The following is a 20,398-nucleotide window of genomic DNA, read 5'->3' as shown; positions in this document are numbered from 1 at the left end:
CGTAGCCTTGACTATAGGCGCTTTTGTTGGCAGAGTGATGTCTTTGCTTTTTAGTATGCTGTCTAGATTTGCCATAGCAAATCCCATCTGCTAGCATCACACAACATCCATTGCCAAATTGTTTGAGCTCTGCATACTCTATGAATCAGCAAATAGTGACTTAAGGCTTGGTGTGGTGTATGAAACCAGCCAGTTGTGATTTCGACAATAAAGCAGTTGTTTTGTGTGATCTCCCAACCCATAAGAGGAATGTATTTTGTTTCCCTAGGAGATTCTGTGAAAAACTTGCTGTTTTGCACCTGTGCAAACACCACAAACTACTTGCTATTCCAGAAGATTTATATCTACGTTTTCTTCTCTAGCCCAGGGCTATCTCCTTTGACTGGCACCAGAAAGACAAGCTGCTCCATTATTATTATTTTTTTAAGTCCTTTTAAAATAGTAAATACCGGGAATCAAACTTGAGGTTTTGTGCATTGTTCAGCTGATCTGCTGCTTGCAAAATGCTACTGCCGTGATAAAAAGAAGTGCTTTAAAGCACATTCCACTGTAAGATATACCAACATGCATATGAAAGTGGTGAGAATTCCATCCACGTGATTTTAACAGTGTGGAGCGACATACAAATTCTGCAAAGGTGGTTGTGTATTTCTAGAGTGTATTTCTAGAGTATTTCTTTCTTAGAAAGAAAATGCTGGAGGTGTGAGAACCAAGAACTTCTGAATCCAAAGGGAATGTCCTCCTTTACATGTTAGATTCTGGTCACATCGGATGCACTGCACTATCCATATATTTTTCTTTTAACAAGATTTCTGGTCTTTGTTGGTTGTGGCCCAGCTGCCATCTGTAGACGTTCAATAACCAGCACTTTGCTTCCAAGGTGACACTGCTCCTACACACTGACCCCCAGATTGTTCTGGAATGGCCTTCTCCAAAGTGTTCCCTCTAGAACAAGGGTGTCCAAACTCGGGAACTTTAAGACTTTAAGCCAACTGGCTGGGGAATTCTGGGAGTTGAAGTCCACAAGTCTTAAAGTTCCCAAGTTTGGAGACCCCTGCTCTAGAAGATCAGGGCTTCTCAACCTTGGCAACTTGAAGACGTGTGGGACTTCAGCTGGTTGGGGAAATCCTTGGTGTTGAAGGCCACACATCTTCGAGGTTGAGGAACATTGACATGTGGCAAAGAGCCGTGGTGGCACAGTGATGAGAATGCAGTATTGCAGGTTAACTCTGCCTACTGCCAGCAGTTCGATTCTCACCTGCTCGAGGTTGATTCAGCCTTCCATCCTTCCGAGGTGGGTAAAACAAGGACCCAGATTACAGGCAATGTGCTGACTCTGTAAACTGCTTAGAGAGGGCTGTAAAGCACTGTGAAGCGGTAGATAAGTCTAAGTTTTATTGCTACTACTATTACTCTAGATTAGGGATATCAAACTCAAGGCCCACGGGCTGGATCAGGCCTGCAGGGGGCTTAGTTCTGCCCTGTGGGGCCACCCTAGAAACAGCAAAAGACAGGCCCATGGTGCCTCTGCCAGTGAAAAATGGGCCTGGAGGGGCCGCCCACAGCTCTCCCCCCCCCCAGGCTCCCATTTTCGTTGGCAGAGAGCTAGCAAAAAAAACTAAAAACAAAACAAAAAGAGAAATGGTTCCTGTTTTGCATTTGAGCGTGTAAGAAGGGACAGGAAAGGAGAAAGGGAAATAAGAAAGACAAAAAGAAAAAGAAGGAAAGTTGGGAAAAGAGCAAGGAAGGAAAAATAAGGAAAGAGGGGAAGGAAGAAGAAAGGAGGAGGAAAAAGAAAGAAAAAAAAGAAGGAAGGAAGGAAGGAAGGAAGGAAGGAAGGAGATGGGAATTAGGGAAGGAAGGAAGATCATGAGAGTAACGGACGGTCTGAGGGAAGTCCTGCTTCCACAGGTGTCCCCACACCCAACATGAGTGACCTCGAGCTGACTACACCCCCCTGCCCCCCCCTGAGGTCAAACACAACCCTATTGTGGCCCTCAATGAAATTGAGTTTGATACCCCTGCTGTAGATGAACCAGGATTGAACCTGGGAATTTAGAGATCTACACTCCCAGCCTCTCTGTAGCTCATTAGTCTGTGAAAAACATTTTCGTGTCTGGTGATGGGATTACAGAACCAGCCTCCTGTCACATCACAACAATGTGTACACATTTTGCTAGGTACTGTGCCAGTGGTGGGGAAAATTTTTCCCCAGCCTGGGGAAAATTTTTTAGAACCTCTTCTGTAGGTGTGGCCTGCTTTGTGGGAGTGGCTTGCTGGCCATGTGACCAGGTGGGAGTGGCTTGGTGACCATGTGACTGGGTGGGTGTGGCTTCCTGGCCATGTGACTGGGTGGGTGTGGCCAACTTGTAAAATGTGGTGAAACTCACTGAACAACGCTCTTGCTTAGCAACCAAAATGTTGGCTCAGAAACTCTGGCATTTAAAGCACGCAAGTCTTAAAGCTGTCAAGTTACAAGACCCTTGCACCCCCTAACCCTTTAGAAAAAAAAAACCCCAGGGGTGTTCAAACTTGACAGCTTTAAGACTTGTGGACTTCAACTCCCAGAAATCCTCCTCTCGCTCTTCATCTTGATGATGTGCAGACGGGCAGGGGGGGAGGGAGCTGGAACCGGTTCTAAACGGCACTGTAGATTTGTGGAACCTCTTCTATAGAAGAGGCTAGAACTGGCAGGAGCCCACCTCTATACTGTGCCCTCTTCCCGATGCCCTCTCTTGATGCTTTGATGCTTTGATGCTTCTTTTTTTCTCCCAACAGATCCCACCCGAATGACTTCTCCTTGACCACTGACGTCAACAGTCCCTCTATCGTCACTGTCATCAGCAGAGAGGAACATTTTGAGGACTACGGAGAAGGGAATGAGGGGGACCTTTTATCGGACAGCTTGTGCAATGGAGAAAGTGGCTTTAGTAGCTCGTCTTTCCTTTCTCCCAGGTATTATTAGCACCTGCGAAGGCGCCTTTTCTCCAGAGGGTAGGACAAGAAGCAATGAGTGGAAACTATTCAAGGAGAGAAGCAACCTAGAACTAAGGAGAAACTTCCTGACAGTCAGAACAATTAATCAGTGGAACAACTTGCCTCCAGAAGTTGTGAATGCCCCAACACTGGAAGTTTTAAAGAAGAGACAGATAACCATTTGCCTGAAGTAGTGTAGGGTTTCCTGCCTAAGCAGGCGTTTGGACTAGAAGACCTCCAGGGTCCCTTCCAACTCTGTTATTGTAAATGAGCCTGTGGCCCTCAAGTATTGCTTTCAGGTCCAGTTAGGGGGGATTGTTGGGGTTTTTTTTGACACACCCGCACATCACAGGAAGCCCAAGGAAGGCATTTTAAGAATAAGCAAGAGAGAAGAGAGGGCTAGTATCTGTGTGTTCAGCTTCACACATTGCCTGTGCTTGTGATGTTTTTCTTAGGCCAAGAGAGAGATGCATGATTTCTGTTCACAATCTGAAACAGCCCCGGGGAAGGTGGGATAATCTGGATTACCACAGCCTGGGGAAAAAAAATCCTGTTTTGATTTTTTAATCCTTCTCACTCCTGTGCTATAATCCAGCTGCAGTTACAGCCAAGAAAGAAACCTTGAATGATCTCCTGGAATATATAGTACCGTGTGTGTGTGTGTGTGTGTGTGTGTGTGTGTGTGTGTGTGTTTGTGTGTTTGTGTGTTTGTGTTTGTTTGTTTGTTTGTTTGTTTGTTTCAGATCAGTTCTGACCTAGGCTTCCCCAAAAAGCACGAGGCAGAGTCCTGGTCCTGACAAAACCCCTTTTATTAAACGAATGTGATTTCCTCCCATTCACCTTCAGCCAAGGCCTGACAAACAGTCTTTCAAAGGTGAATTTATGACCACAGACCTTATCTAGCTTGGAAAGCTGCCATGTAAATATTTTCCAAATGAGGTGCTGTGCAAGGAAAGACTTGCACAGCACCTCATTTGGAAACGACTGATCTTCGCACCCCTGAAACGAATGAACAACAGAACAAATGAATTGTTTCCTGCAAAAGCCCACTCCCCTTTCACTCCACTTTTATTTCCTACTGGAGGATTACTCAGAAATCAGTCCTTGACACACCACACACACACACACACACACACACACACACACACACACACACTTGTCTCCAACATGAAGACAACCAGACAACGTCAGTTTGAATCTACCCATAGCTGGGGAAAATCCAGGGGGAAGAAAAGAATCTCTTGATTTTTACAGCAAAAAATCTGTAGGGGGGGATAGGATTGTAAAAGGAGGTAGTGTTCCCGGGTGGTGGCATGTCAAATGTTTGCTTCCAAGGTTGTGAATCTCCCGTGGTTTTGTAGAGATCAATTTCTCTGTTGTGTTTGGGGGAAAGCGAGGGTTTTCTCCTATGTCTGGTTCCTTCACAAAACGGCATGAATGAAGATCCCACAAATGGATGGTTTTTTTTGTCTTTCCAGAAGTTTGCCTATTTAACTGTGTTGTTTGATGACTAATTTCACAATTAACCTTTCTCCCGACTAAGCCTGCTGGCTTTCAGAAGTTTGTGTCCCTGGAAGGGAATGTTAGCCACAAGCCAGCTTTCAAAAAATGATAATGAATCTTTTCTGTTTGTTTACTTTTTATTAACATTGTCAGCACCAGCTATACTGATATGCCTTGGTAAGGCCACACTTGGAATCCTACACCCAGTTTTGGTCACCACGATATAAAAAAAATATGTGGAGACTCTAGAAAGGGTACAGAGGAGAAAGAAAAAGAGGATTAGGGGACTGGAGGCTAAAACATATGAAGAACAGTTGCAGGAACTGGGTATCTCTAGTTTAATGAAAAGAAGGACTTGGGGAGACATGATAGCAGTATTCCACTATCTCATGGGTTGCCACAAAGAAGAGGGAGTCAAGCTATTCCCCAAAGCACCTGAGGATAGGACAAGAAGCAATGGGTGGAAACTAATCAAGTCAGAAGCAACTTAGAATTAAGAGGAAATTGCCTAACAATGAGAACCATTAATTAGTGGAACAACTTGCCTCCAGAAGTTGTAAATGCTCCATGGAAGTTTTTAAGAAGGTGCTGGATAACCATTTGCCTGAAGTGGTATAGGGTTTCCTGCCTAGGCAGGGGGGTAGACTAGAAGACCTCAAAGGTCCCTTCCAACACTGTTATTCTATTCTATTCTATTCTATTCTATTCTATTCTATTCTATTCTATTCTATTCTATTCTATTCTATTAGTATTCTATACTTATAGAGCTCAGCCCCCTGTTTCTAATCCAATAAGGAGAAATTTCCTGACAGTGAGAACAATTAATCATTGGAACAGTTTGCCTCCAAAAGTTGTGCTCCATCACTGGAGGTTTTTAAGAAGAGATTTGACAGCCATTTGTCTGAAATGGTATAGGATTTCCCGCTTGAGCAGGCGGTTGGACTAGAAGACCTCCAAGTTCCCTTCAAACTCTGTTATTTTGTTATTCTGACATCTAGATGTTTCACGACCCAGCTAAGTAACATCATCAATGCTACCACTGAAGTTACCTCGTGGGTTCATGAAACATTGACAAGAAAGCCACCAAACTTGGAGAGCACCAAGGACCCTTCATGCATATTTTTCAATTTTTATTTTTATTTTTTTTTGGGGGAAAAAAACTTCTGTAAGCCACCCAAGCTTGGTCTTGTACGTCTTTTGTGTGTGTGTGTGTAAAAGTCCTCACTTAATGTGTCGATGTGATTTCTCTAGCACCAACCCGCTTGCCACGAAACTGCACAGCATTATCACTGAGGAGGTGTTTGAGTTTTATTGTAGCCAGTGCCATAAACAAATCAACCGCCTCGAAGACCTTTCCTCTCGCCTCACTGATCTTGAAATGAATAGGTAACCGGTGTGAGGCATGGCACTTCCCTTCTTAAAAGCATGAGCTCTGTGTGTCTCTCTCTGTGTGTGCTTTAATTTATAAACCAAGCATATGTCCTTGCTTTTCGAAGTCTTAAAAAGAAAAAAAAAATACAAATTGCACGTCGGGCAGACTTTCTCGAGCTGGCCTGGACGTTCGTTCCTTCTCTTGCGTCTAAAAATCTAAGACGGTCGAATCGTCATTTACGTCCGGGATGTCAAACTCGATTTCATTGAGGGCTGCATCAGGGTTGGGTGTGGCCCAGAGGTGTGTTCAGACCAATTCGGTGGAAGCAGGTAGTAACTTGGCTGGACACATGCCTGAACCGCTACTATCCTCACGGCCGCCATCTTGATTTTCTGTTCTGCGCATGCGCAGCACGGTCCTCATTGAATAAATGTGATTTTCCCCCTTTTCTAATGCGCGCATGCACAAGTCCTTTTAGGTGCAAATGTGCATGTGCGCGGAGCACACATCTGATGTGCACACAAAATTTTTAGCGCACTGAACCAGTAGTAATGCCGGCAGGAACCCACCCCTGGTGTGACCTTGGGGGGCAAGGGGTGGCCATGGGCAGCTCAATGTCACTCATCGAGACTCTGTTTTCAGCCGTGACGGCCTCCTGCAGCCCTCAGGGAAGTCATGGGTGGTGTGACTGATCTGCGTTTTTGCTGGCAGAAGCATCACGGGATGTCGCCCTGCTGTTTTCAGGGCCGGCCCGTGGGTCAGATCTAAGCAGCCCGTGGGCCGGATTCGGCCCACGGGCCTTGAGTTTGACACCCTTGCTTTCCATGTTCCTTCTCTTGCTTTCTTCAATATTTTGGATCTGTTTTTCTCTTGGGTGGGCTATACCACTGGTGTCCTTTAGAAGGACAAGTGAGCGTGTTGTTTCTCTATAACGGGGGCAATTATTGCTTGTTGAGAATGCATCTGGTCATTTTAACAACAGATACGCCGTCACGAAATGGCCTCCTTCCTTCAAATCCAGAAAGCCTCTTTGATGTTTATTTAAGCTTAAAGCAAGGACATTGCTGGTGGAAATGCTTTGTGTATGTGTGTGTGTGTGTGTGTGTGTCCGTCCACCTCTACAGCTTTCTCTTTGCATGGTTTCTCTGTGGTCCTAATATGGATGCGATGCTTAATTCTTCCTTAACCTGCAGTTTGTGATCTACACTGAGCAGAGGTGGAAGCAGAAAGAAGAGGAACATGCCAGCTGGTTAAAAATATGAGGACCGCAACCTCATGAGTGGTTGTCAACCATTATGAAAGTCTACCATCATAGGATGGGGGCTCTTCTCTGCATTACCAGAACTCATGGGGACTACATTTAGAGCTGACTTATCTTATTTAATGGGATGTAGTGGCTCAGTGGCTAAGACACTGGGCTTGTTGATCAGGAAAGTTGGCAGTTCGGCGGTTTGAATCCCTAGCGCCGCGTAACTGAGTGAGCTCCTGTGACTTGTCCCCGCTTCTGCCAACCTAGCAGTTTGAAAGCATGTAAAAAAATGCAAGTAGAAAAATAGAAACCACCTTTGGTGGGAAGGTAACAGCCGCCTGTGTGCCTTTGGGGTTGAGTCATGCCGGCCACATGACCAGTGGTGGGTTTCAAAAATTGTTCGAACCTACTCTGTGGGTGTGGCCTCCTTTGTGGGAGTGGCTTGCCACCCATGTGACCGGATGGGAGTGGCTTGCCACCCATGTGACCGGATATGAAGATGCCGACGACACTTGTCAGAACCACCTTAAATTACCTCACACACAGCACTGGCATGCATAAGAATATGATGTAAACTTGTTTTTTAAAAGGCATCTTTGGTTTGCGTTAAAACAACTTCAACACACGCAATGTTCTGATTGCACCACAAATACAGTAGTCATCCTTACCTTTCACAGAGGCACTGAGTTTTATAAATAGGAGCATGATAGTGTAGAATAATCATATCCAAGGACCAGTGGTGGGTTTCAAAATTTTTTGGAACCTCTTCTGTAGGTGTGGCCTGCTTTCCGGGTCCACTGGTGGAACCTCTTCTAACCGGTTCGGTAGATTTGACGAACCGGTTCTACCGAATAGGTGCGAACTGGTAGGAACCCACCTCTGCACATGACCATGGAGACGTCTTCGAACAGCGCTGGCTCTTTGGCTTTGAAACGGAGATGAGCACCAGTCAGAAACGACTAGCACAGTGTTTCTCAACCTTGGCAACTTGAAGATGTCCGGACTTCAACTCCCAGAATTCCCCAGCCAGCATTCGCTGGCTGGGGAATTCTGGGAGTTGAAGTCCGGACATCTTCAAGTTGCTAAGGTTGAGAAACACGGGACTAGCACATATGTGCTATATCTTATTTACCAGAATGGGGCAATCCCCTGAGGTAACTTACTTGGAAGGCCATGAAAAGTCAGGTTTAGGGTCCAGTTTCATTCACAGTAATCCTCGACTTATAACCACCGTTGACCAGAAATTCCATTGCTAATTGAGTCGTGCCTGATTTCTTGACTATTTTTCACAGTTGTTCAGTGAATCCGGCTTCCATCATTGACTTTGCTTATCGGAAATCTTTTGGGGGGAGGTCGCAAATGGTGATCACAGGACCTCATAATAATGTAAAAACGTGCCAGTTAGGAGGCCCCTGAATGTTCATCGCGGTGAACATGGGGATGCTGTGACAGTCATAAGTGCAAGGATCAGTCATAAATCAAGGACTACCCTGTATGGTGTAGCATGAAGGTTGAGGGCTCATGTGAGAATTTTTGTAACTTTGCTAGCTTTGGAATGGAGCTTTGTTGGTGAAGACTGATGGGGAAGTTTTTTAATCTGCAAAAAAGTTGATGGGTCTTATTTTTGAGTGAACGGTTCCTCATGTCCTTGAGGGAATTATTTGCTGGAGGTGTTCTTCCCAGCAAGGCCTCTTCTGATAGACTAGAACAGGGTCAGCTCTGGAGCTGCATGTGGCTCTTTCCTCCTTTGCTGTGGCTCCATCACCAGTCGGTGCCACAATTTTGAGAGGAGCTTCTGGGGGGGGGAGAGAGAAGCACAGTGCGCCAGGAGAAAACTCTATGGCAAGGGAGGGTTTTCTAGTTGTCTCCACAATTGATAGGGCTTTTGGTTATGTACAGGTAGAGGGGGAAAGTACGCCACGCTAGGAAGGAGACGCTATGGTGGGGAAACTGAACTTCTGGTCAGCTCCAGAATTGACAGGGGACTTCTGGTTAGGACCTTTGTGGCTCCCGGTGTTTTCTTTTCTGTGGGAAACGAGTCCAAATGGCTCTTTGAGTGTTAAGTTTGCCAACCCCTGGACTAGAACATCAAGATGGACCTCAAGTTGAGGGAAGGCTATGCCAAATAAAGAGTAAAACGCCAAGGCTTTTGGCACCCTTTAATGGTAGATCAGCTCCTACGAGATATATCTCTGGGATTCCTTTCATTACTGCTTAATTTCCAATCATCCATTTATGGTGAACATTCAAAGTAATGGACTTTGATGATATTTCACAGAAAATATACCTTTACCTGTATGCAATTGTGGTGTTTTAGTACCCCCGAAAGAACAAAATGTGACATTTGATGAAGTGCAGAAGATGAAGGAATAACTCAGGGAGGCTCTCGTCGAAGCCACTGGTGTGTGTTCCAAGAAAAGTTGTGACGTCCCTGAGCGAGAAATTCAGACAATTCCAGTGAAACCTCATTAAGTAATATAAAATCCCAAGAGAAAGGGATAGTTGGAACCTTTAGAAGTTGAGCTAGCTAGCTTTCTAGATGTTGGTAGAATATTCAGCTCTGGGTTCTGAACTGCTTGGTCCGAGGACATCTGGATCAGATGCTTTTGGTTTGTATGGAAAGATGTGTCCATGAATGTAGACGTTGTATAGATGGCTCAGAAAGTTCTAGCCACCAAGGTGTGATGGAGACACCCAAAGTCCTCCAGAACTGCATGAGACAGGTCCATCTGCGTCTGTTTAGAAACGTTACAAAACCATCAGTCAACCTCCAATTGTGGCACCTTTGATTTGTGTATCCCCGGAACTGGAGAGAGCCTCTTAATTAGCATCAGCAGCGTTATCTCTTCCCCATCACCTCTTTGTATTTACAATTAGTGACTTAGCCCCCTGTTGCAAGGAAGGGAATCCTCACAAATCGAAGGTGTGGGTTTTTACCGCTCCAGTCCGAGATACTTTCTGTGCTCATAGATTGCAGGAGATTAATAAGAGTTCAAAATGGCAAGGAACATAGTTTTTAAACAAACACCAGTTGTTGCAGGAAGTCTGATGCAGCATATTTGTGTTATAAATCCAAGGCATAATGCTAGATACATAATGCTAGTGCTGAAAGAAGTATCCTTCAATGTTCAGTGCCAAGTCGGGAAAACGACACTGGAAACATGGAGGCTGCTTAGAAAGATGGTTTCCATGGTGGACAGGATCGCATGCTTGAACTCCTGACAGAAAAGGGGGATCCCATGCTTCCAGATGTTGAGTGAAGAAGAAAAGAGGCAGAGATGCTGAAAGTCCCTGGTTTGTTCCCCTCCCTGGCCTTTGATCTTGAGCTTGTATTCTGATTGGTCGTCAGATTCCCATGGGGCCATGCAGGGGCAACACTGTAGGCTGTGCTTTGAGTCCAAGTTTGGTTGAGCATTGCTTCTTCCCAGGTGCCCCTGTGGTGAGATGGGTAACGGACTAATCATGCCTTAATCCCGTCACCCTGGAGCGGAATGGGGGAGATCTTTGTTATGTAGAACAGACTGGCTCAGGCCTTTTAATGGCCCATTGATAAAGGTGGGGGGCTATCAAGAGTGAGTCTGTTTCCTGCCTAAAAACATGTTTCTCCATTTCTGATCCAGGGAAATATCATATTCTGCCTTTTCAATATTTCCCAGGATATTTCATTTTTCTACGAGAGAGGTGCGTTTCCTACATTAGTTACAAGAAATACAAATCTAAAGGCATAATATATGTTTTAACAGGAAGCCTCAAGTTTCTACTAATTCTAGTATTCCAATATATTATATTCTGGTATTATTTAGTACAGTGGTTCCCAAACTTGGCAACTTTAAGACTTGTGGACTTCACTCCCAGAATTCTCCAGCCAGCAGAGAATTCTGGGAGTTGAAGTCCACAAGTCTTAAGTTGCCAAGTTTGGGAAACCACTGATTTAGTATATCCTTATTACTAATTTCCTTTCATCTTTGTACACACTTCCTCTGAGCTATTGGATTCCTCCCCCTTAAGACCACAGGGATGCTATTCGCGACACCGTGCAAACAATCTGTGGAATGGTATTTTTTTAATGGAGGAGAACATGAATGATATTACAGTCGGGGGAGTAATTTTATAACCTGTTGGCCGATGGTTTCAAGTTTGGTGAAACCTTGTTTTGCCTTCTTCCAACTAAAATACCTGGATTATTGCCCTCCTTGGCATGTCACTCAAAGAGAGGTCTCGTCCTTAGCCAGGAACAAAAAAAAAAAAAAAAAACTTTGTTGGCTGGGGAATTCTGGGAGTTGAAGTCCTACCTGTCCAAAACAGGTGAAGTTTGGGAGAAACGGGTTCCAGAGAGGGTCAGCTGTGATGCTTCTCTGAGAAAGCGCCCTTGGGAGCGGCTTTGAAAGGTTGGCATGGCCAGCGGGCTAAGATGGAGGGAGGGCGATGCATGCCGCGTGGGGGTGATGTGTGCTGTGTGCTGTGCTGCAAATTGTAAAGGATATGGCTCTGTCTTTGCTTGCTTCCTGTTTCATTCGCTGGTGTCAGCTTTCCTAACTTAGTTTTCCTGTTGTTTGCTCCACAGCCCGAATAAGAGACTCTCCAGCAAGAAGGTAGCAAGGTAGGATGATGCTTCTTTCTTTCTTTTCCCTTGTTTGGAGCGATCCTGCTTTCCTCGTGCAGTTTCTTCTCTCCTGGGAAGCGGGGAGAGGGAAAGGGATGAATTGTTACTCCAAACTTCCAAGGAGTGTTGTGAGCTTGTTTTTCTTTCTCTGATCAATAAAGATCTCCAAAGCAGAGAGCCATTCCATCTTTTCCTGGCGGAGAAGCAGATGCTTCAGCCAGTTAGTGCCCTGCAAGCCAGCCCTGCCCTCAGGATTCCTCTTCTTTCAAATTGGACAGATAATTTAAGTGTCAGCAGCAGGGCGGATTGGATTTAAATCAAGTTGGTTTAAATCACGAATTAAATCAAGTTCATTTAAATCATGAATTAAATCACGAATTAAAATCACAACTTAATCAACTTGATTTAAATCACGAATTAAATCACGAATTAAAAATCACACTTTAATCAAGTCGATTTAAATCACGATTTTGAATCACGATTTGAATCACGATTTTGAATCACGATTGGAATCACGATTTGAATCACCAGGAAAAAGGCTTGATTTAAATCAACTCGGTTGAAATCATCATTTTTAAAGAGCAGCTGTCATCTCTGTCCTCTGCCTGACCCATTGTTGATTCACCGACAGTCCCAATATTGCAGAAAAGACAGCCTCACGCTACCTAACAAAGCTCCATTTCATGCTGAATAAACTAAATGATGCATGTATCTTAAATAGAAAACTCTCTTTAGATAGATTTTTTTTAACTCCGAAAGCATTTTATTAAAATAAATTAGATTTAAAAAATCTTGTGTTAAATTTTTAAAAATCCAATTTAAATTAAAAAAACTGATTTTTTTATTTAAAAAAAATCATCGATTTTTATCCACCCTGGGTCAGCAGGCAACAGCATCTCATCAACCCTCTTTGGCAGGGGTGAAATTCAACAGGTTCTGGAGAACCGGTAGCGGAAGTTTTGAGTAGTTTGCAGAACCGGCAAATATCACCTCTGGCTGCCCCAGTGTGGGGAGGGAATGGGGATTTTGCAGTATCCTTGCCCAGGAGTGGGGAGGGAATGAAGATTTTGCAGTATCCTTCCCCTGGAGTGGGGAGGGAATGGAGATTTTGCAGTATCCTTCCCTGGAGTGGGGAGGGAATGAAGATTTTGCAGTATCCTTCCCCTGGAGTGGGGAGGGAATGGAGATTTTGCAGTATCCTTTCCCTGGAGTGGGGGAGGGAATGAAGATTTTGCAGTATCCTTCCCCTGGAGTGGGGAGGGAATGAAGATTTTTGCAGTATCCTTCCCCTGAAGTGGGGAGGGAATGGAGATTTTGCAGTATCCTTTCCCTGGAGTGGGGAGGGAATGAAGATTTTGCAGTATCCTTTCCCTGGAGTGGGGAGAGAATGGAGATTTTGCAGTATCCTTTCCCTGGAGTGGGGAGGGAATGAAGATTTTGCAGTATCCTTCCCCGGGAGTGAGGAGGGAATGAAGATTTTGCAGTATCCGTTCCCTGGAGTGGGAAGGGAATGGAGATTTGCAGTAGCCTGGCCCCAGGAGTGGGGAGGGAATGGAGATTTTGCAGTATCCTTCCCCCAGAAATGGGAGGAAATGGAGATTTTGAAGTATCCTTTCCCTGGAGTGAGGAGGGAATGGAGGTTTTTGCAGTATCCTTGCCCCAGGCGTGGGGCAATATTTACTTAACAGATCGCTCGCTTAGCAGAATAGAAAGCTTGGGCTCAGTTGTGTCCATACGGTGAGAACTACCTGTACCAATCTCGGTCCTTTATCGCCGAACACACTGTGTAGTGATAAAATTGTATTGCTAGTTAGCGGCTGATAAGATGTCTGGCCCAAAGGGCTTGCCACAAAACTGTGGAACTTTGGACTACAACACAGAGGCTGGGTTATGGGGTAGAAGTCCATTAACCTCCGGTGCCTGGTCCCGGCAAAGCTATTTTCACTGTCTTGCTACATCTCAGCCTATCCCTGAATCCTTTCAGTTTGATTGCTTTGGAAAGTGTGCACGTTTCTCCTTGGCAAAAGACGAAAAAGGAGAGAAGTGTGAGGAGCGAGACCTTGCTCACCCCGTATTCCAAAGAGCAAAAGTTATGAAAGGGTAAAGTTCTATCAATTGGGCTTTTCACTCTCGTCCTAGAGCGAACTTAAACGACTGGATTGCTTTCAGGGCTTCTTAGTAGACCACCCCAAAAAATCTGGAAGGTCCCCAGTAGAAGGGGAGCCTCCAAGCCATGAAATTTTGAGACACAATATGATTCATTGTTAGAAGCCTGCACTGGTTACACGCCGTTGGGTTCAGATGGTGGTAACCTTGCTTCTGTTTGCAACCCTCTCTCTGCTTACAGACACTGCATCAGACGGGAAGCTTTCGATGGATATAGAGAACACCTTTCCCGAAGGGCTCCGAGTGCCTGGAGGAGGATATCACTGATAAGGTAGGGGGCGAAGGAAATGGCGTATGTATGTGTTTAACTGAATAGAGCACACACACACACACCACACCACACACACACACACACCACACACACACACGTGTGTGTGTACATACACAGAGTGGGAGGGAAGAGATCTCATCCAGTAATGGTATTTTATTCTCTTTACTACCAGTTCGGTAGCGGGAGCGCTTGCTATGCTCACTTGTGACACGTCTGGGCATGGGCAGGACCTTCTGCGCATGGCAGACTCTTCTGCACATGGGCAGAAGGTCCTTGATGACATCAGGGTTGATGGGCGTAGCCTTGCGCTGCCGCCGTTACGATTCTCCTGAACCTGTGCGAACCGGCAGCATAAACCACCTCTGATCTCATCCGCGGCTTTATTATTCGTGGCTTTTATTATTCTGTGTAAAACTACTTAGAGAGAGCTGACAGCCCTATGAAGCGGTATATAAGTCTAACTGCTATTGCTAACTGCTATTGCTACGATTGGTCACACAGTCAGCCAGATGTTCAGACTGCATTTGGTACTTTAATCCACCTCTCGAGCCCTTCCCGAGGAGCTGGGATAGGGCAGAGGTTGTTTTAAGAATATTAAAGGTGTTGTTTGCAGGATGTAAGCTGTTCCAAGTCAAGCTGCCTTCCGCAATTGACTGATGGGGGGCATTTTGTCAAATGTCTGCACGGTGCAGGTGATCTTCTTAGAGAAAAGGGTGACGGAGTTGGAGAAGGACACAGCAGCAAATGGGGAGCAACAGAGCCGGTTAAAGCAAGAAAACCTTCAGCTGGTGCACAGGTAATATACCTGGAGAAACAGAACTGTCCCTTTGGAAAGAGCCGGGGCCCAATTTTGTGCCTGGGGTTTGGAAGCTGACCTGTTTGGAGAGGGGTTTCATTTAAATTGCTTGCAGAACAGTCAGAAAGTCCAGATTAGAAATTCAGCTTTTATGGACAGGTTGGTACAATTATTACAAGGATTGTTTCTTCACACAGCTGCGTTGTTGTCAATGGCACTTTCTCAGTAGGACTTGGTGGATTAGGCTGGGTAATGACTTAGGTTATTGCTCAAGGCAAGCAGTAAAAAAATAAACATTGGGGTCAGCCTTTTAAAAAAACAGACACATTTAAGAGAGGGAATTGAGAAGAGACGTTTTTCAAACAGAAACCGACGTGTCAAGCGCTGGGGAAATCAGGAGATTCCAGCAATTCAAACGAAAAAAGATTTATTGCAAGTTTAAGTTCTCCACAAGAATCTGACCTACTAACCATCAAGGGAAATGAGCGGGAGATAAGATAGGCATTCAAGGTGGGCTGGACTTAGATCTCTTGAGTGGGGACAGGGTCTCATGACTTATGATGCATTTGACAACCCCTCCCTCGGGCTCAGTCTACACTGTCATCTCCTCCACTACATACCCTAGAGTTATTCTGACCTAGGCTTCACCAAAGCATGAAGCAAACTCCTTGTCCCAACAAAAAACCCTTTTATTAATTTACCATGAATTCTGCTCATTCACATCCAGCAAAGTCTTTCAAGGGAGGATTTACAGTCACAGACCTTATCTTGCTTGGAGAGCTGCCAAACTCTGCAGAACTTGGCAAGGAGTCTCGGGAGAGTCACGAACCAATTAAGCGAACTAATTATCTCCTGCAAACTCCACTCCCCTTTCGCTCCCCTTTTATTTCCTCTGAGAGAGGCCCTTCATCATCCACCTGTGTCCTTACTCCCAAGTTTACCCCTGTTCTTCAGCCGTTCCCTTCATCTGGCAACTCTGTGGCATGTGCCCACCGGGAACAGGCTCCAGCTGTTCATCTGCCTCACTGATGTCCTGACTCTGAAGGCAGCTGATAACTGTCAGATGGCCCTGGACCCCTCTCTGCCTCCAACGCAGAGCCCTCATCAGAGCCTTCCCCAGACTCCAGGACTGGCCCAGGTTCCTCCCCAATTTCCTCACTGTCCGAATCTGCTGCCAGTTCTGCAGGCTGCTGACAGGCCACAACAGGAGTGTAGAATATTATCATTTTCCAGCTTTTTTTTCATATTTCACAGGTGCTTTAGTGCACCACAAAGAGGATGGGGAAAGCCATCTTCTAGAGAAGGCGTGCAGCATTGCCAGATATGGTCTGTTTTGATGCTCCTCTATGATAGAAATCAGGCTGTTGTTAAAATTGCAATTAGGAAGACTGCAATTAGCCAATATCACAGGAAGGATCTTGTAGCACTTTTTCAGATTAGCAGCTTCCCTACTCCCAATTTAAATCCTGCATCACTTTAACACCCACCCTGCATCTTGATAAAATGAATTGTAGTTCACAAAAGTTGATGCCTTTTAATAATATCTGTTAATCTAAAAAGGGGGCTACCAGACTCCTGATCTTTGGCCCCATCATCAATTACTTATTTATTAAAATTGTACGCAGCATTTGTTTAATAAAAGGGGTTTTGTCAGGATCAGGAATCTGCTTTGTGATTTTTGGGGAAGCCGAGGTCAAAACACAGAGTGTGAGTTCTCACGGGTGGGGTAAGGGGCACTAAATTTGCAACAATCTCTTCTTCGGACAGGGCAAATGCCTTGGAAGAGCAGCTGAAGATCAAGAGATGAAATCGGAATGAATTCTTCTGGATGAAATCCGGAAACAGAAAGACTTGCTCAGCAGGATAGAACGAGAAAAAAGCATTGAGATTGACAACCTGCAGGCCCGGTAAGATGGATCGTCCAGGGAAGTGATGGGGGAGTCCCTGGGTTATTGTTGTTTGTGTATCGCAAAAGTGCGTCTAGTCAAGGCTACGGTTTTCCCATTTGCAATGGATGGCTGTGAAGGTTGGACCATAAGAAAGGCTGAGCGCCAAAGAATGGAGGCCTTTGAACTCTGGTGCTTGAGAAGAAGACTCCTGCATTGAGTCCGTGGACTGCAAGGCCATCCAACCGGTCAGTCCTAGAGGAGATCAACCCCGACTGCTCTTTAGAAGTCCAGATCCTGAAGAGGAAACTCAAAGACTTTGGCCACCTAAGGAGAAGGAAGGACTCCCTGGAGAATAGCCTCATGCTGGGAACAATGGAGGGCAAAAGAAGACGAGAATGCAGAGAATGAAGGGGCTGGATGGAGTCACCGAAGCAGTCGGCATGAGCTTGAATGGATTCCAGAGGATGGTAGAGGACAGGAAGGCTTAGAGGAACATTGTCCATGGGGTTGCGATGGGTCGGACACGACTTTGCAACTAACAATAATAGTTTAGACTTATATACCGCTTCACAGCGCTTTCAGCCCTCTCTAAGCGGTTTACAGAGTCAGCATATTGCCCCCAACAACAATCCAGGTCCATTTTACCCACCTCGGAAGGATGGAAGGCTGAGTCAACCTGAGCCGGTGAGATTTTGAACAGCCGAACTGCTGAACTGCAGTCAGCTGAAGTAGCCTGCAGTGCTGCATTTAACCACTGCGCCAACAAGTATCACCTCAAGAGAATATTGACCCTCTGATTTCCCGAGGCTAATGAAATAATCATTACAGAGATTAAAAAAGACTATTGTATCTGCTCAGTGCAGTTGATGGAACCTTTGGGACAGGCAGGAGGGGGGAGGAGGGGGATTTCCGCCACTCGGTGTATTGATCCCTCTTCCACAATGTTAAATCACTCTTATTCATGGCTGCCAAATTCTGCACCTGGACATATTTAGATTTTTAGCCCTGGGAGAACGATTACAAGGAGATTGGGCTAAAACATTTTAACTGAACAAAAAAAGACCAAAAAGTTTGGTTACGAAGCATAGTTGCCTACCCCTCTGTGGGAAGAGCCATTGCTCTTTGTCAGTTTGCACAGAATACGGGGGAGAAAAAGCCCAAAAGAATAACGGGAATTGTTCCTTTAGACCAGAAGTCTTCAAACTTGGCAACTTTAAGGCTCCAGCTGGCTGGAGAATTCTGGGAGTTGAAGTCCACAAGGTCTTAAAGTTGAAGTCCACAGCTCTGCTGGCTGGAGAATTCTGGGAGTTGAAGTCCACAAGTCTTAAAGTTGAAGTCCACATGCTATGCTGGCTGGAGAATTCTGGAGTTGAAGTCCACAAGTCCTTAAAAGTTGAAGTCCAACAAGCTCTGCTGGCTGGAGAATTCTAGGAGTTGAAGTCCACAAGTCTTAAAGGTTGAAGTCCACAAGCTATGCTGGCTAGAGAATGCTGGGAGTTGAAGTCCACAAGTCTTAAAGTTGAAGTCCATAAGGCTGTGCTGGCTGGAGAATTCTGGGAGCTGAAGTCCACAAGTCTTAAAGTTGCCAAGTTTGGAGGACCCCTGGTTTAGGCCATATGAAAAACAGCAGGAAGATGCTGGCGTCACTTCCTCTGTTTTGGCATTTTGGGTGCAAGCTTTTGAATCTTGTTGATTTCATTTAGAGTCCATAGCATTAGGCAGCCCATGTCAGGGGCCAGCTGGGATAACATTCTAATAATAGATTTTTCTTTTAACTTGGTGCCAAGTTTTTGTTTACGGTTTTTGACAGTTTTAATATGGATTTTATTTGTTTATTTGTTTTATTGCAGATATTGTTTTGATTTTCTATTGTAACCACTGAAATTTTGGTAGATACATGTCTTAAATAAGTAAATAAGATTTCTAAGCATGCATTTGGGGTTTCTGCAAATGCGCAGGTTGCAATCAACTGGACAATTGAAAACGGAGAACTTCGGTCCTGTGTCCCCTGCCTCAAGGCCAATATTGAGAGGCTGGAGGAGGTGAGAACTTTCTTCTAGGCATTTTCCTCCTCCTCCTCCTCCTCCTCCTCCTCCTCCTCCTCCTCCTCCTCCTCCTCCTCCTCCTCCTCCTCCCTACTTCAGGTGTCGAGGGATCTTTCCCCAGTGGTGAAATTCATTTTTTTTTACTACCGGTTCTATGGGCATGGCTTGATGGGCGTGGCAGGGGAAGATGATGCAAAATCTCCCCTCCCCATTCCAGGGGAAGGATACTGCAGAATCCCCATTCCCTCCCCACTCCAGGGGAAGGATACTGCAGAATCCCCATTCCCTCCCCACTCCAGGGGAAGGGTACTATAAAATCCCCATTCCTTCCCCACTCTAGGGGAAGGATACTGCAGAATCTCCATTCCCTCCCCACTCCAGAGGAAGGATACTGCAAATCCCCACTCCCTTCCCACTCCTGAGGAAGGATACTGCAAACTCCCCATTCCTTCCCCACTCCTGGGGAAGGATTACTGCAAAATCCCCCATTCCCTCCCCACTCCAGGGGAAGGATTCTGCAGAATCTCCATTCCCTCCCCACTCCAGGGGAAGGATACTGCAAAATCTCCATTCCTCCCCACTCAGGGGAAGGATACTGCAGAATCACCATTCCCTCCCCACTCTGGGGCCAGCAGAGGTGGCATTTGCGGTTTCTGCGAACTGCTCAAATTTCCTCTACCAGAACCTGTCAGACCTGCTTGATTTCACCCCTGCATTTCCCCATATTACTAAACCCAGGTGAAATGGAAGCCTTTGCAGTATCCCAGAATATTGTGGTGGGGCATTGGGAGTCTTGCAGAAATGAAAACTTCATCGTCCCGCAATAACCAGCAGCAGGGTGCAAGGCTTCGTTGACTCTTCCCTAGTCCCTTCTGTTGGGCAGAACAGAGGCAACAGATGTCAGGTGCTTAACAGGAAAGGAGGACTGGAGGACAATTCTAGGGCCAACCAGCTAGTTGAGTTTGCTGTTCTCAGTGAGTTCTATCCCCCCACCATATAAAAAGCACGATCCAGTAGTTCCTGTTCAACAGCTGGGACGGATGTTGGACTCAACTAGCGTGATTTCTTGGTCTAGTTCTGTTGCCCGTAGACAATAGGTATAGTCAAGTGGTGAGATGAAGCCTAGCTGGCTTGCATGCCAACCTTGTGCTTTATCGCTGAGGGACTTCAGTTCTTTCTCCTCATGGATGAAACTGCTAGAAGATTCCCAGTTCATGTGTTTTCTTTCCTTTCCTTTCCCTTCCTTCCTTCCTTCCTTCCTTCCTTTCTCCAGGAGAAGCAGAAGTTGTTGGACGAAATTGAAGATCTCACCGTTCAGCTCACGGAAGAACAGGAGAACAAGAGAAAGATGGGGGAGAAGTTGAACCATGAGAGACATCAGTTCCAGAAAGATAAAGAGTCCAGCAAGAGGTGAGAAGGGCCCTGCTGGTTTCCAGAAGCTCAGTAAACCATGACACACTTCTGCACGGTTTCAAGATCAGGATTTCCTTTGTAGTTCAGGAAGCTGAAGAAGATTGGAGGAACGGGA

At 45.5% G+C, this 20,398-nt stretch overlaps 1 protein-coding gene across 1 annotated transcript in view; it reads left to right on the top strand.

The window, feature by feature from the left end:
* RAB11FIP3 (RAB11 family interacting protein 3) overlaps window positions 1-20,398 on the top strand; it is an 83,555-nt gene that overhangs the window by 55,897 nt on the left and 7,260 nt on the right. The window contains 10 exon segments of the mRNA XM_032231027.1: window positions 2,779-2,955; window positions 5,731-5,865; window positions 11,665-11,692; window positions 14,087-14,140; window positions 14,833-14,936; window positions 16,704-16,729; window positions 16,732-16,843; window positions 18,784-18,802; window positions 18,805-18,867; window positions 20,144-20,280. Of these exon segments, the coding sequence (XP_032086918.1) occupies window positions 2,779-2,955; window positions 5,731-5,865; window positions 11,665-11,692; window positions 14,087-14,140; window positions 14,833-14,936; window positions 16,704-16,729; window positions 16,732-16,843; window positions 18,784-18,802; window positions 18,805-18,867; window positions 20,144-20,280 (855 nt within the window).

This window comes from Thamnophis elegans, chromosome 14 (genome assembly GCF_009769535.1).
Source record: "Thamnophis elegans isolate rThaEle1 chromosome 14, rThaEle1.pri, whole genome shotgun sequence".
In the NCBI taxonomy this organism is placed as follows: domain Eukaryota; kingdom Metazoa; phylum Chordata; class Lepidosauria; order Squamata; family Colubridae; genus Thamnophis; species Thamnophis elegans.
This window is presented reverse-complemented; position numbering and strand designations above follow the sequence as displayed.